General features: G+C 30.7%; 2 protein-coding genes across 2 annotated transcripts in view; one reads left to right on the plus strand and one right to left on the minus strand.

Annotated features, from left to right (window-relative positions):
* Positions 1-6,495: 6,495 nt before the first annotated feature.
* LOC123704078 lies at positions 6,496-13,984 on the plus strand. Its single transcript, XM_045652340.1, has 10 exons — positions 6,496-6,508; positions 9,055-9,141; positions 9,223-9,387; positions 9,789-9,958; positions 10,268-10,397; positions 10,795-10,936; positions 11,240-11,331; positions 11,653-11,794; positions 12,463-12,659; positions 13,425-13,984. The coding sequence occupies exons 2-10, from the start codon at positions 9,066-9,068 to the stop codon at positions 13,556-13,558; spliced, it is 1,248 nt and encodes a 415-aa protein (XP_045508296.1). The 5' UTR covers positions 6,496-6,508; positions 9,055-9,065; the 3' UTR covers positions 13,559-13,984.
* A 1,283-nt stretch (positions 13,985-15,267) lies between these two features.
* The window catches only part of LOC123704179, a 39,175-nt gene continuing 38,352 nt past the window's right edge, over positions 15,268-16,090 (minus strand). The window contains exon 20 of the mRNA XM_045652489.1: positions 15,268-15,576. Coding sequence (XP_045508445.1) covers positions 15,454-15,576 — 123 coding nt within the window. The 3' untranslated portion in view covers positions 15,268-15,453. The remainder of the gene's footprint in view (positions 15,577-16,090) is intronic.

The following is a 16,090-nucleotide window of genomic DNA, read 5'->3' on the forward strand; positions in this document are numbered from 1 at the left end:
GAACGCAAAACTGTAGTTAATTTTTTTTGTCATTTAGTGTTTAATTCATGTCAATTGGTTCATTAATAAAAAAAATTATGATCATTTAAATAATCACGGCGAACATTTGCTAAGGCATTCATGTACAAGGTGTAATCGTTCAGTGTGTACAGGCGATTTTTTTTGTAAGTATTACAGCTTTAAACTGATATCGAAAGTACTTAACGTAATAATGGCCGTAATCATTTTTTTTAAATAAATCGAGAAATATAAAAAAAAATATCTTTAAACCCTTCAAGTACATATGAAATATGAATATCCCATATACATTTAATATGAAAGATTTTAGCTTTCTTTTTATTTTTTTGGTTGTCTGCTTTAATTACTTCGCAAATTTGAAGTGGCATTTTCCACGCTTTTTCCGGACATTTTCACGCATTTTCCGGACCAGTTCACGCATTTTCCGGATATTTTCACGCATTTTCCGGGGATTTTCCAGGCATTTTCCAGGCATTTTCCACGCTTTTTCCGGATATTTTCCAGACATTTCCCAGACATTTTCCGAAGATTTTCCAGGCACTTTCCACGCTTTTCCCGGACATTTTTACGCATTTTCCGGATATTTTCCGGACATTTTCATGCATTTTCCGGATATTTTCCATATATTTCTCAGGCATTTCCCAGACATTTCCCTGACATTTTCCGGGAATTTTCCAGACATTTTCCACGCCTTTTCCGGCCATTTTCACGCATTTTTTGAATATTTTCCGGGCATTTTCTGGCCATCTCTCAGGCATTTTCCGGGGATTTTCCAGGCATTTTCCACGCTTTTCCCGAACATTTTCACGCATTTGCCGGATATTTTCCGGGTATTTCCCGGACATTTTCACACATTTTCCGGGGGATTTCCCAGATATTTTACAGGCATTTTCCGGATATCCCCGGAAAATGCCCCGGATTTCCGGAAAGTACGTAAGTTTTTTAGCTTAGATTAGTAATAAATTCTATTAAAAATTCTATGAATTGTTTATGGTAGTACGTGTTTACTAAATAATTGTATGTAAAGTAGTAACTACTATGCAGTCGCTATTCCACGCGGACGAAGTCGCGGGCACAGCTAGTATTATGATATAGGTATGCAATAACATATTTTGTAAAATTAAAATGTAATATTGACATGACTTTAAACTCTAATTGAATAAATAAATGTTTGAGTTTGAGTTCATGTTAAATGTGTTTTTATATTATGTAAAAGTAGCTGTCCGCGCTTAGTCGAAAACTTCACAAATAATATACCTTCCACAGAAACTACTGTCTCTTTTAAAAATAAGCATATGTACATAGGGATGAGACACATCGACAGCAACTTTGTTTTCGAGGTTAAAGGAGTCGGTTACATACAAACATACAGATGAAGTTAATAAAAAAAGCGTATTACAAAATATATTGGAATTTAATCCCTTTTCAAGGACATCAATATTAATAATTAATATGTAACTGCGCTCCGCGGTTTCGCCCGCGTGGCTCCGCTCCTGTTGGCCTTAGCCTGATGATAGCGGCCTACAGCCTTCCTTGATAAATGGGCTATCTAAAACCGAAATGATTCTTAAAATCGGACCAGTAGCTCCTGAGATTAGCGCGTTCAAACAAACAAACAAACTCTTCAGCTTTATAATAATAGTTTAGATTATTTTTCTATCCACAAATCGAACCTGCACACTACTCTACCACTGCACTATAGGTGTTAAAAATTAGTTTTTTTGCACAAAGCCTTATTACGCAATCACAAATTGTGTGTCTAACTGTACTGTGAATGTGTTGGGACCTGTTTGTGTGTGTGGACACTAAAATAGCGAAAAATACGCGAAACGGAAGCGAGAGCGGTTTGTGTGAAATTTTAATTAACAGGCTATAAGGAAAGAATTAAACAAGGAAACAAATGTAAAAATTAATATATCAATTTTCACATTAAGGATTAAAGAATCTGAAAGATATATAAAATCATCTATCCAACTACAGGCTAAGCTTGAAGTAAACTATAGATAGCGTTTAGCTACTATTATGTATTCTGTGCTATAGATACAATAGTCAATACATATAATTCCAAACAGAGAATAAATATTTATTATTTATGGAAATCATTTTATCCAATTTTGTTAAAACACTAGAATAAACAACTTGAGGTTTAGGTCATACATACATACATACTTACATAATGCGGGTCTGAACATAATGCTGTACCTGTTTCTTGAAAAATAAATTTTTATTATTTTTTTTTTATTTTTACGTATCTTCAAGTACAGGATCTATTCAGCGTGTATACCTACCTACTTTGATATGTTTTGTTATTTTAGAAACCCGAAAAATATTTTGATTAAAATAATATGTTCTTATAGGTATTCTCTTGTATTTCTTAATACGCTATCTACGTCCAGACCATCTTTGAAGATAAAAATAAGTACTAAAAAAATTAATTTCCTAAGTCCTAACACAAATACTTTTATATATTTAAAAGAATACAAAATTTTTACAATACAATCAACCATCTTTCAAACATAATTAAAACGCGAGTGTAATGGCCAAAAGGTAATTCATAATATTGAGATGATGACCGCTGGGTCGTTGCCTCGTTTCGTCATAGATTCGATCACGTTGCAATGACCGTCATTTGATAAGAGTTTAGGCTGTTTGTACACGAGCGTTTTAACTCAAACTTACATAAAACGTAACTAAAGTTTTTAACTCAGTTATAAATTCGCTTATTTCAATGCTTTATTTGTATATTAGATCTATTTCATACACTGAAAGAAATATTTGTTTGTTGTAAAATTAAATGATAACGGATAATCCTAAATACCACTTCACAGAAGTTCAGAATAGATCAGTCATTCGTTTTCTAAAAATAGAGATGAAAACTTTAAGAAATGCAAAAGCCAAAAGTGAAGTTTCTGGTCAGGCATGCTCTACGTTCGACTGCTTTAATAAAAGGCGTGATCGTGGACATATGTTTAGTAGAATTATAAGAATATTTCATTATCTTCTATAATCAAAAAATGATAATAGTAGTCCCTAATTTTATAGCACATTCATGAAATTATCACAATAAAAGAAAAGCCGCGTCACAGTCGTTCGTGTATAAGCAACCTAACCGTTAGAATCATCGAGAAAACATACTGTTTCTAATTTAAAATGATTATGTACCTGTATATACTTGCATTCATCTTATGTTTTACAGTGATCGAGTAGGCAGTGCATTTGTATTTGTGCATATAAAAATATACACTATGTATTAAATAAAATTCTCGTGTCGCAGTGCTTGTAGTTCAAATCCTCCGTAACGGCTTAGCCGATTCTCATGAAATTTTGTTCAAGCTTGTGGTAGGTAACTTGATAAAATATGTAGATTATAATTTATTGGTCCATGAATTTATAAAAGTGTATAAATTTTGATAGTAGGTGCATGGAAAATTTCAGCCAAATCGGTTCAGTAGGTTCTGCAGTAGTGGGTATTGATCATACAACAATATAAATGTTCGTATTTTTAATATCTACTTACTAATCTATACTAATATTATAAAGAGGAAAGGTTTGTAATTATGTACGTATGTATGGTTTTCACGCATAAACTACTGGACCGATTTCAAAAATTCTTTCACCATTAGAAAGCTGCATCTTCTTTGGGCTACATAGGCTAGGTTTTATCCCGGAAATCCCACGGGAACGGGACCTGTGCAGGTTTTTCTATGAAAACGCGGGCGAAGCAGCAGGCGGAAAGCTAGTTGAATATAAAATAACTTATTCTAAGACAAACCTAATCCATTACCTAGTTCACAAAATTACAATCAATTAACTTAAAATTATTCATTAAAATGCATGGAAAAATATAAAACTGTCCAATAGACTCATGTCATTTATATTCATGTAATAATTGTAATAAATAATTCGTTAACGAGATCAATAAGTTACAACACAGACGAAGACACGGTTGTTAACTAGTTTAAATCTTCTTCAAATATGGTCAAAGACCCATTCAAGAAATTATTAAATATTTTCTATAAGTCAATGTCTTAACAAGTTGATAGTAAATAAACCATAGGCCAATGCCTTTACAAACATACACACATTCTTTTTATATATAAATAATTGATGAGCGAAAAAACTGGCATACCAATTATGTATTATTATAAAAAATTGAACGGTAATCGATATTATACCTATACTAATTATAATAATCTATTGAGAATATCAAGATCTCTAAATAGTATAAAATAGTCGCTTCCCGCTGTCTGTTTGTCCCTATGTATGCTTGGATCTTTAAAACTACGCAACGGATTTTCATGCGGTTTTGTTTAATTGATAGCGTGATTATCGAGGAATGTTTTAGACAAAGCGGATGAAGCCGCCTATAGTATAGAATTCGTGTCACAGCTTTTGTAATCAACTCCTTCGACATGGTTTGAGTAGGTATTAACCGATTTTTATGATATTTTTGTATATTCTAGCTCTGAGAATTAATAGGTCGTAAACTAATATAATATTCTGTATACCGGGATAATGGTGCCTGCTACAACTACTCTATATACTCTCTATATTTCGACAATTTCATTTACTTACTTTTTTAATTTACTTTATTTAAATGTTAACACGTTTCTTTCGCATTTAGGATTGATTTGGGGTTTAAATTCTACCATCTCCCAGTGTTCCACTGCATGTATCTTGATGGAACACACACTCGACACCGGCATTCTGCTGCGGGACACCACACCTTGATAATATAATTATGTTACTAAAGATCCACTGTTTATTGATAAGTAGTATCACTACATAGTATAAAACAAAATCGCTTGCTCTGTCCCTATGTCCCTTTGTATGCTTAAATCTTTAAAATTACGCAACGGATTTTGATGCGCTTTTTTATAATAGATAGAGCGATTCGCAACGAATGTATGTATGGAAATTATTAGGTTTTAGACAAAGCGGGCGAAGCCGCGAACTGAAAAATGTATTGAGCAATAATTAATTGAAATAGTAGGCACTATCGGTAAACGTTATTCTTCCCGCCACCCATATTAATTACCTAGGTATCAAATAATATGCTCTGAAATAAAGTCACAGAATATGCACAAAAAAATTACATAAAAATCAAAAATTCGTTGCAGTTTTGCATTCGTTTCAGAAAATGTTAATCCAAACACGTTGACAACAACTTATTATCTATATGAGTAGTTTATTCATATAGCTTTTCGCCCGCGTCTTCGCCCGCGTTTTCAAAGGAAAACCCGCATAGTTCCCGTTCCCGTGGGATTTCCGGGATAAAGCCTATCCTATGTGTTAATCCAAGTTTATATGTGTGTTAAATTTCATTATAATCAGTTCCGTAGTTTATGTGTGAAAACCATACATACATACATACACACCTTTCCTCTATATAATATTAGTATAGATTAGTATAGACAAGGAAAACATTTCATTAAAATCATAAGCTTAAGTAAGGAGAGGCTTAGAGATAGAATCTCTACAAAACAAGCTGCTCATTGGTTTCTATGCAAACACTACGTTAAAATAACTACTATACTGCACGTATAGTAGGAGAGCACGAGCGACTGTACATCAAGATATTAAATTAAAAATATTCAACAAAAAGTAAAGAAAAACTTGAAAAAGTGACCTGAAATTTAAATTAAATTAACCAACATAGTATAAAATGTTATAAATTTCATGGCTCAAGTATCCCTTAACAATTCTTTCATTCATTTGTATGTGTCTAAATTATAGATATATAAATATTTTCTGTTCGTCACTAAATTTTTAATAAATGCGTTTATAAACGCAGTGTTGTTTTAATTGGATAATCATTTCAATAATAATTTCAAGAACAATTACTACAAATATCTAAATTAAAAAATCTGTATCTTCATATAGGCTCTAAGCTTTTTTATCGCAAGACTTACTTTTCATCATAAGTTTCGTTATAAACAGTTATCTTTATTACTGCTTTTAGGAACGTGATTAAAGTATTATCAATCATCGACATCGTACAATTAACAACTATTATTTTTGGATAACTTGTTTCTTACAATCGTCGAATCAGAAAATACCGTTTTAGAACATGTTGAATGAACCTTTACTAAAATCAGACAGTATTATATTAAGTTGTCTAGCTTCACACGTATCATGCGGTCATATTAATATTTTTCTATTTTATTAGTATTAATAAATTTATTTTCAAAAGGCCAACTGGTTCAGAACAATCATATAAACAATAATAACAAAGTTAAGTAAGTACTGTTTATTGTACTTTTGTAAATTATCATAAATATAACAAATATAATCAAAATATTAAGAATAGACTTTTATATTCTCTGATAACTAATTAAAATATACGAAAAAAAGTGTAAATTTTTTGCAGATAAGATTTACCAAAAAAGCTCGCAGCTGTCTCTCGGACTACAAAAAGCGGTAAGGGCAAGGTATAAAATAACTTCCTACTAACATAACCTACACAAACGCCGACACCTCCACGCCAAACGTACGTATTTCATTTATAATTTTTTATAATTAGCTATATCAAAATATTATATTTTAAAAGTGAACAAAAATCAAGCGATATTTTGTATCTTATATAAAAAATCTTACATGTACTTGATAGTAAATAAAAAAAAGGTTTCTAATTTGTTATAATTAAAATTACTTAATATAAAAATTAGCATATTTAATTTTGTCAAATGTTGTGTTTATATTTTACGGAACATTATTTTGTTGTTTTAATGGAATAAAATCTAATTAATTTAAAAATTAGTAATAAAAACACTAACAATGTAAACCTAAATCGTTGAACCATTTCAGCTGATAAAAATTGTTGCAATAACAAATGCAATGAAAAATGAAAATATAAATCCAAATCTCGTATTAATTCTTTTCATATTTTAAAAGAAAATTGTTAATTTAATGAACCAACAACATTTTATATAAACGAAACAAAATCGCATATCGTCTAGGTAATATTGTCATTTCAATACCAATTAAAAATATGAAGTTTCGTTTGTAAACATCAGTATTATATTTTAGTAAATACATACAAATTTCTTATAAAAACCAGTAGAAAAATACATACGCACAAAAAAACTAAAGGAAACATACAGACAGACACATTTCGCAATTTATAAGTATGGATTTAATTAGCAGATTTTTATAACAAGGCAAACTAAATAACAAATGAGTTAACGAAACACTAATTAAAAAAACAATTATGTACTTGTATTTGAGTTTTAGTTTTTTCAAAAGTACTTTAGAGGCATATTTTTCATTGTACCTTGAATTATAATCTATACATATAATAAATCTGTAGAAGGGTCAATTCTGTACATTGAAAATATTGAAAAAATAAATAGCAGGGGGTGTTACTGGATCGATACCAAACCCAAATATGTGATTAAAAAAATTTTTGTCTGTCTGTCTGTCTGTCTGTCTGTCTGTATGTGAAGGCATCACGTGAAAACTAGCGGTTCGATTTCGATGAAACTTGGTATAATTATACCTTATTATCCTGGGCGTAAAATAGGATACTTTTTATCCTGGAAAAATACGTAGAAAAAAAATAATCTTCATTTTTCAGTTTTATCCATAGACGTTGTTCCGTAGAACCGCGAACACACGTTGCGTATTATTATAGGCCTAGCCGTATTTGGGAATTGGGTCCAATAGATATTTATAAGATTTTATTGTCAGAGGTATTCAAAATGGATAAATAAACCATCCACGCGAAGACCGACATCCGCGCGGACGGAGTCGCGGGCGGAAGCTAGTTTTAAATAATTAGAGACTATTCAAAGTTCAAAAAGTTGGTTACTATTCTGTTGTTTATGCAGTTTTTTTGTGATTTTACGTAATTTTCCTAATGCACATTCTCCACAAAGAAAATATAAAAATATTGTAAGTACATAAATATCTTATTATTCAAAATCTGGTTAAAAGTTCTAAGTTACAAATATTAACGCAAATAATAACGTCTTTTGATTTATTTCTATAGAAAAAAATACTAAAGAAACATCATAGAAATCATGTACATATATATACATAATAATCATATTTCGAAAAGTTTACTAGTAAAAGCTCATAGCTGTTCAGTTTATAATATCAATTTTTGAACACCATCCACTTGGTATTATTTTTGCAATAACTAGCTTACCGCCCTCGGCTTCGCCCGCTTTGTCTAAAACCTAATAAATTATATACTCAAACCTTCCTCTTGAATCACTCTATCTATTAAAAAAAACCGCATCAAATTCCGTTGCGTAGTTTTAAAGATTTAAGCATACAAAGGGACATAGGGATAGAGAAAGCGACTTTGTTTTATACTATTTAGTGATGATTATATATTTACTAGTTTTGCAATAATACAAACGATCATAATAATAACGATATTTAAAAGATAAGTACCATTTTCCTATTTCGACACACTAACAATTTAATTATATATTATTAACTTGCAATAAAGCTTAACATTTCGTCAACATAATTGTTAACTTTACGATCATAACGGTAACTAAAATAGCTTTTCCTAACCTCAAAAACGATGCGTTATCTTCGATAAACAAACACTGACAGGTTTTCGTTTAGAAATAACGGTATTTTACAGTGTATAGATGAGTGCCACTTATGTGTTGAGACATTCTAATAAATTGGTGCATGAATAGGCGATAAAGTACATTGTTTATTTCGGATATATTTTAATGACTTTGGCTTCTCAATTGGAATTTTTTAAATATAGGTATGCGAAAGGTTGGTTTTGAAGAAGAAATAAGATGGTGAAGTTTAAATAACGAAATAAGTTTTTAGTAGGTATATGGAAGATCGAAGCTAATTAGTATTTACTAGCTTGAACAACGTGAAACTACAAAATAAATTAATTGAACATCGATTGATGAAATTAAATTCGGTTGTTTATTTTTTCATATCGTTTTATAAAACTGAAATTATGTCCCTTAGTATATAGATCCATACTAGACATGCATCTTGCATTTAATATAATACAAAAAATGTTCTCTTAGTAAATTTTATTTACTTTTTTTTTAGAATTTTAAAAAATGGCGGTAAATATATGCACAGTGCTGCTACTATTTGCAGCGGCGAGTAGCGGAACTGCGACGAGTTTAATTAGAAGTAAGTAGTACTGCCAGTTGCCGCTAGATGGCGTTGTATTAAAAAGATTTTATGCACATAATTTTTTATTTTATTTTTTAGCGGCAAGACAGGCAGGCCCTGGAAGCATATTTACAGTTGGAAATGGAGAACAGTGTCTAGGTTCAGATAGATCTACAGGGGGTGTGTGTTTATCGAGAAACCAATGTAATACTCAAGGCGGGAAAGCTATTGGTTTTTGCGGTGTTTTCGCTACGTGTTGTTCATGTAAGTTGATTATTATTATATAATATTATTAAATATATTGTTATTTCATTTATTAAATAGCGGTTGATTTATGTTTCGTTTTACGCTAGTATTATCTACTAAGTATTTTAAAATATATACAGTACCAAATATTTTTAAACACGCTTTGCATACGAATTATTGCTATAAACATTAGGATATATTATTATAATCTCATTTAATTGATTCAGAAAGTTTTACCTCTAAAATAAATACGAATTAAACCACAATTAAACAATGTTTAAAATTACAATTAGAAATAACGACATGTTTGTGTAAAAACGCAACATTTTACATGTAAAGTAATTATTATCTATTGAGTTTTATATTGTGTTATTCGCTAATTAAACTAGATGGCGCTGTAATATATTTTCGTTTTACAGTAAACGCCTGCGATATCAGAACAAATACAAAAGTCGCGGTTTTCATCAATCCTCCATTGAATAGAGAATCGTCTGGTTTGGAGTGTTCCTACAACGTTGAAATAAATAACAACAATGTTTGTCAAATTCGTATTGACTTTGAAACGTTCAATTTAGCACCACCAACTACAGTAAGTAAATGTTCTCTTATTATAGGAAAATATTTTATTACATTACGTACGACAAAAACTTATACCATACCATTTTTAATATGTACCTATTTTTTAATAGTTATCCTTCATATGAAGTGGGAATAAAGCAAAATATAAACAACGTTCAATCGATTCATTTATTTAAACAAATATATGCACAATATGTTTATTTCAATAAAATAACAAAGAAGATTGTTATTCTATTTTAATTCATTTAATTATTGTAATTGTAATAGTTATTTACTTTTAATATTACATAGATGGCGCACTAATCTAAATTGTTTTCAGGTTGAAACTGTTGAAAATGTGACCCACCGACCGGGCTACACTTGCAGAAACGATATCTTCCAAGTAACGAATCTTCACGCAAATTCGGATATCCTCCCTCCACTCTGTGGTGATAATAATGGACAACATAGTGAGTTAATAAATTATCACTTTTTGTAGTATATTAATGTTTTATGTTGTTTTATCTATTACTTTCTAGGCAACACAGCGGACCAGGCTTCATATATAAAAATAAAATTGTCTACATTGTTGTTTTTTGAGCTTTTAAAGTGTTTTCTTATTTCTATCAGCGTTGTGTTAAAACTAAAAAATCAAATTTAGAATCGGTCCAGCTGTTTTTTAATTATAAATCTTTTTCATTCAATTCAATCACATTTAATAGATTAGAATCCTACCACGCACCTGTCACTGAAGAACATTTATGATTACTTGTATGTAAAATTCGTTATCAGATAGATACTAATTTAGTTACTAGATTTAATAATTAACATTTTTTATACAAAATATTTACTATTTTCCACCTACAGTGTACGTAAGAGTTAACGCATCTACCAACAGTCGCTCTATCCGTCTTAACTTCAAGATCGCAGACCGCAGCACACAGCCCAACCTGCCGCAAGCTACTTGGAAGATAAAAGTCACACAATTGGAGTGTTTTAATACTTTAGGGTGAGTAGTATTAGTGTTAAATGTGACAAAATAAACAAAAAATCTGAAAATATATAAAAAAAAACCGTTCTTGTAGATTTTTAGCGCAATTCTATATCCTAGGCTTCGTATGTTAGGAAAATTGTTCTCTACTAATTAAAATATAATATTGAAAACTTTTTTTAAAAATTCAGATTTATTATCATGTTAAGTATACATATTTTCATCAAGTATTGGACAACACAATATTAAAACTAATGATTACCACACAACATTCTTTACATCAATGAAGATAAACTATAACTATATTTATTGTTTTCATAGAAAATACCGCGATGGATTCTTCGAAGCAATCACGTCGTCGCTCCCTTCAACACCACTGACATCTTCAGCAGATAGAGATGAATATCTTATTGGTAAATTATAAATTTATTTTTATTATTGTAATAAATTTATACACATTTTAAAGATAAATTAATTTAGCGCCAAAAAATTTAGCCATGTCAACTTTTTCGTCATTTCCAGCACTTATACAAAAACAATTTGTTTCTTACTAAGTGTACATCTAATTTCAGTTTATTAATAATTAAGAACTAGGTTGTATGTGATATGATATGTTAAAAAATTGGTTCAGTCGTTTAATTTTAACATTACAAGTTTTACTTATTTGGACACGAGATGGCGCTGTTCTAAAATATCCAAAAATATTATTCATTTTTACTTTTTTTTATCTTTAGCACCCCCAGGCTGTCTGCAATACTACCCTGATCGCACGGGTTTCTTCGAATCGTTTAATTATAATCGAGGAGCTGGCCCGTATATAGCAAATTTGGCTTATGCTACTTGCTTCAAAAGAACTTCTGATGTTTGTGGTATCAAGTAAGTAGTTCAAGCGAATATACAAATAGTTAGAAATATATTGTTCTTTTTTTCACTCAAACATTTATTTATTCTAGTTATTAGATTTGACCTAGAATCTAGATGCACTTTTACACTTTATGTAAGCTTTTGTTATCAGCAAGGTACTGCCTAATGCAGTGTAATTCTTAATAATTTTAATATTTTACAGTTAATTAATTAAAAAAAAAATTGGTTGTCTGTAAAGTCGGTTTACTGACGATAGTTGAACGTGACAACATCCGATTGTGCTTCTTTGTCGTTCGTTCCGCGCTCTCGCTCGCACTTCAAGCCTTACGGAACGCCTCAGAGCGAGGTAACGCCGCATGAGTCATGTTTTTTCGTGCTTGCAGCCGGCTCTATCGAATTATAAGACGTTGTCACGTCAAAAATATGCACAATATTGTAGCTAAAATATAATATATAATAAATATAATATATCTCGTGTGTTATTTTGATACATGAGTAAAATCACTGCCAAGTATTATCAAAATCCGTTCAGTGGTTATCTCGTGAGAGAGTAACAAACATCCATCCTTACATCTTACTGTCTATCACGATTACTCGTCTAATTTAAACAATTTACTGTGTCTTTTTTTTCAATTTCATTCTATCTCGATTATTCGTCTAATTTAAACATTTTCTCCCAGACTAACAGCAGCAAGCTTCGAAATGGCGTACCGTACAGAGGACAACATGTACTTAGACACAGACTGTCAAATGAACCCAGTGACACAAGGGTCGAGCCAGTCGGAGGATTATCTGTTCATACCTGAAGCTGAGACCGCTGATGGTCTGAGAGGGTCCAAGTATTGTGGGGTCAGCGCGTCTAATCAGATTATTGCTTGTGAGTATTATCATTTTTACCTTCATAAATACCAACATGTATTAATAATTAAGGGAAGGGACTGCCTATCAAGAGACTATGCCTAGCAAGAGAGTCAGAGCCTCATATTCAATATTGTAAAATCAAAAAGTGAAATAAAGATTTTTTTTATTATTTTGAAGTTGTGTTTTGGTGTGTAAGGTTCAGATGTAATTGTACTGAGTTTTTTGTGCTTTTTTTCTGTTTATGAGATTTCACTTAGCTCAAATAAATCGTTGGGTCTTTATACCCATATGTTTTTCTACGATTGGCGATTTGTGCTGAATAATGAATTATGTAACATTTGTAAATCTTCCTCATTTTTTGCAAAATAAATCATTTCATTTAATTTAATTTAATTTCATTATGAGATAACATGGATTTAATAATGCAGAATTCGTTAATTAAGTACCATGAATATTGCATTTGTTTATCTTATATTTTGAAGAAGGAACAAATGAAATCGGTCATCTCTCATTCAACACTTACAGAAATCTGACTTTTTTGTGAGAGATAGATTTAATACCGCATGCAAAAAAGAAATGAGTCGACAATTTATATTAGACAGTAAAGTGGTTGTTTTCACATATTTTACCATATTATTTTATTTTTCAAAAAACGCTGTTTTTCAATGATTGAGTCGTCAACACGTCGTCAATTATTTATATTAGAAAATGAAGCGATTGTTTGTTTTACCATATTATTTAAAAAAAACTGTATTTAATAATCATTATTTATTTTTTGCAGCAACCCCACCCGGCCCCCTGTACGTACATTTTCACAGCGACAATTTAGTCACCAATGATGTACCAGAATCAGGCTATAGATTTAATTACAATGTACTGAACAATTGCTACCTTAGAACTAACACTTTTCCCTAATAGATGGCGCTGATATTGTATAACAAGTTTAAAAAAACGGTCAATAGATGGCGCTGTAATAAAAAAAGATGAATTTTTTAAGTAAATACTCCGCCGCTAGATGGCGTGCGTATTAATTTATATTTTTATTGCTTTTTAGCGATCATTTTTATTGCGTTTTTAGTTAATTTTGCTCAAAATGTCAATGTGCCAGTATTGCCATAACTTTTTTTTTATGATTTTGTAATAATATAACCCGTTTCAATAAATATTAAAGATGTTATCATGCCGTCTCTTTTACACATATGCGGTCGATCTATCTCATATAAGCTTAGCTTAAAAGCCATTTATATTGACACGGGTTATATTAAGTAATGACTGATCCCAGGTGTGCATTTATAATTTTAAGGGTTTTGCATTTTTTATATAAATTATAAGAAATAAATGATTAAACATACATCTTGGGTTTTATTTTAATATACATACCTATTATTATATTAGCTTCTATTCTCATGTTTACTTTATTAAGTGTGCTTTTCCACCAATAATGTGCGAGGATTTATAGCGAGGAATGTGTTTGTAAAGGACCAATCATATCGCTTCATTTAGATTGAAGTTTGAAGCAATACTATTGGTTATTTACAAACACATTCCTCGCTACACATCCTCACACATTATTGGTGGAAAAGCACCCTATAGGTACATTTTTTTACTTATCCATACTAATATTATAAATACGAAAGTAACTCTGTCTGTCTGTCTGTTACTCAATCACGCCTTAAGTACTGGACCGATTTGCATGAAATTTGGTATAGAGATATTTTTATACCCGAGAAAGGACATAAACTACTTTTTACCCTGGGGACATAGGATATATTTATCCCGGATATCCCACGGGAACGGGAACTATGCGAGTTTTTCTTTGACTGTGCGGACGATGCCGCGGGTGGAAAGCTAGTTGGTAATACAAATGGTTCATTTTTTTTTAATAAAATACCAAAATACTCAACAATATATTTATTTGATATACATATTAACTTAAACTATACAAATAAATGCATATTTCTATATCTAAAATGACTATATCGTATGTGATGAAGTTTTTAAGCAATTCAGGGACGGAATTCAAGTATAAAAATATTTAATACACTTTATAATTATAAAATGTATACAAAATATTGATTTTATTTGGCAATGGATACATTTTTCTTATAAATATGTACAAAAAGGGTAAATAATTAAAAATAAACCTTAATTTAAAAAAAATCACAAAAATAGAAAATCGTTGTAAACAGTCTTATGTACATATATCCTAAATAATATAATATCTATATAATAAAAATGAATCGCTAGATGTTGGTATGCGCAAAACTGGAGAACGGCTGAACCGATTTCGTTAATTCTTCTTTTATAATATTTCTTTAAGTCCGAGGATGGTTCTTATGGAGAGAAAACGTAAACACGTACCACGAGTGACGCCAGGGCGGACCGCTAGTTAGTAATATATTTAGAAATTCACTCTTTAAAAAAGTTAACAATTTAAAAAGAGAGGTCCAGAAAGGTTTATTAAAAAGTTTAAATTTAAATTCATAAAATATAAAGCCTGTAATCTTCTAATATATAAAAATCAATGCCACTTTTCGTTGTAATTCCATAACTCGAGAACGGCTGAACCGATTTCGATAATTCTTTTTTTATTATATTCCTTGAAGTACGAGGATGGTTCTTATGTAGAGAAAACGTTAATATGTACCACGGGCGAAGCCGGGGCGGACCGCTAGTAATTAAATAATTTTGATGCATAAATCAAGATTTATGAAATAATTTTGATGCATTTCATGGTCTATTTTATAATGGCTGTGTTATAATTCTGTTGTAAATATAAATCATTGCGATCTATAGATCATTCTGATAGATCATGATCTATAAAACGGAGGTCCTCGGCTAACAGTGTAAGTGGAGAGAGGTATTCCTTTTGACCCATAGATCGGCTCTGGCGCATTTTCGTAGTCAACGTCGTAGTAAATACCCGTTTGATTCTGAAAATAAACGAAAAAATTATAAATGAAATATTTTCGTAATTGTAAATTTTGTAAGACAAAAATGAATGATTGTTTTTTATTCTCATACTAGTGGTCCGCCCCGGCTTCGTCCGTGGTACATATTTCGCAATAAAAGGTAGCCTATGTCCTTTCCCGGGTATCAAAATATCTCCATACCAAATTTCATGCAAATTGGTTCAGTACTTTAGGCGTGATTGAGTAACAGACAGACAGACAGAGTTACTTTCGCATTTGTAATATTAGTATGGATTGGGAAAATCTTATTAAAATGGATAGATTATTTTTTCATCTAACTTGCGTTATTTTAGTAAAAAAAAAAACTTTATTCGATAGACTGTTTATTATTATGGTTAGAAATAATTCTAGGATCAGCCCGTGGCCTATAATATAAGTAAGATATATATTTTTTCTAAATTATTTTCATGTACGTATTATCTTAATATATATAAATCTTGTGTCACAATGTTTGTCCTCAATGGACTCCTAACCA

The sequence above is a fragment of the Colias croceus genome, chromosome 28 (assembly GCF_905220415.1).
Source record: "Colias croceus chromosome 28, ilColCroc2.1".
Lineage (NCBI taxonomy): Eukaryota > Metazoa > Arthropoda > Insecta > Lepidoptera > Pieridae > Colias > Colias croceus.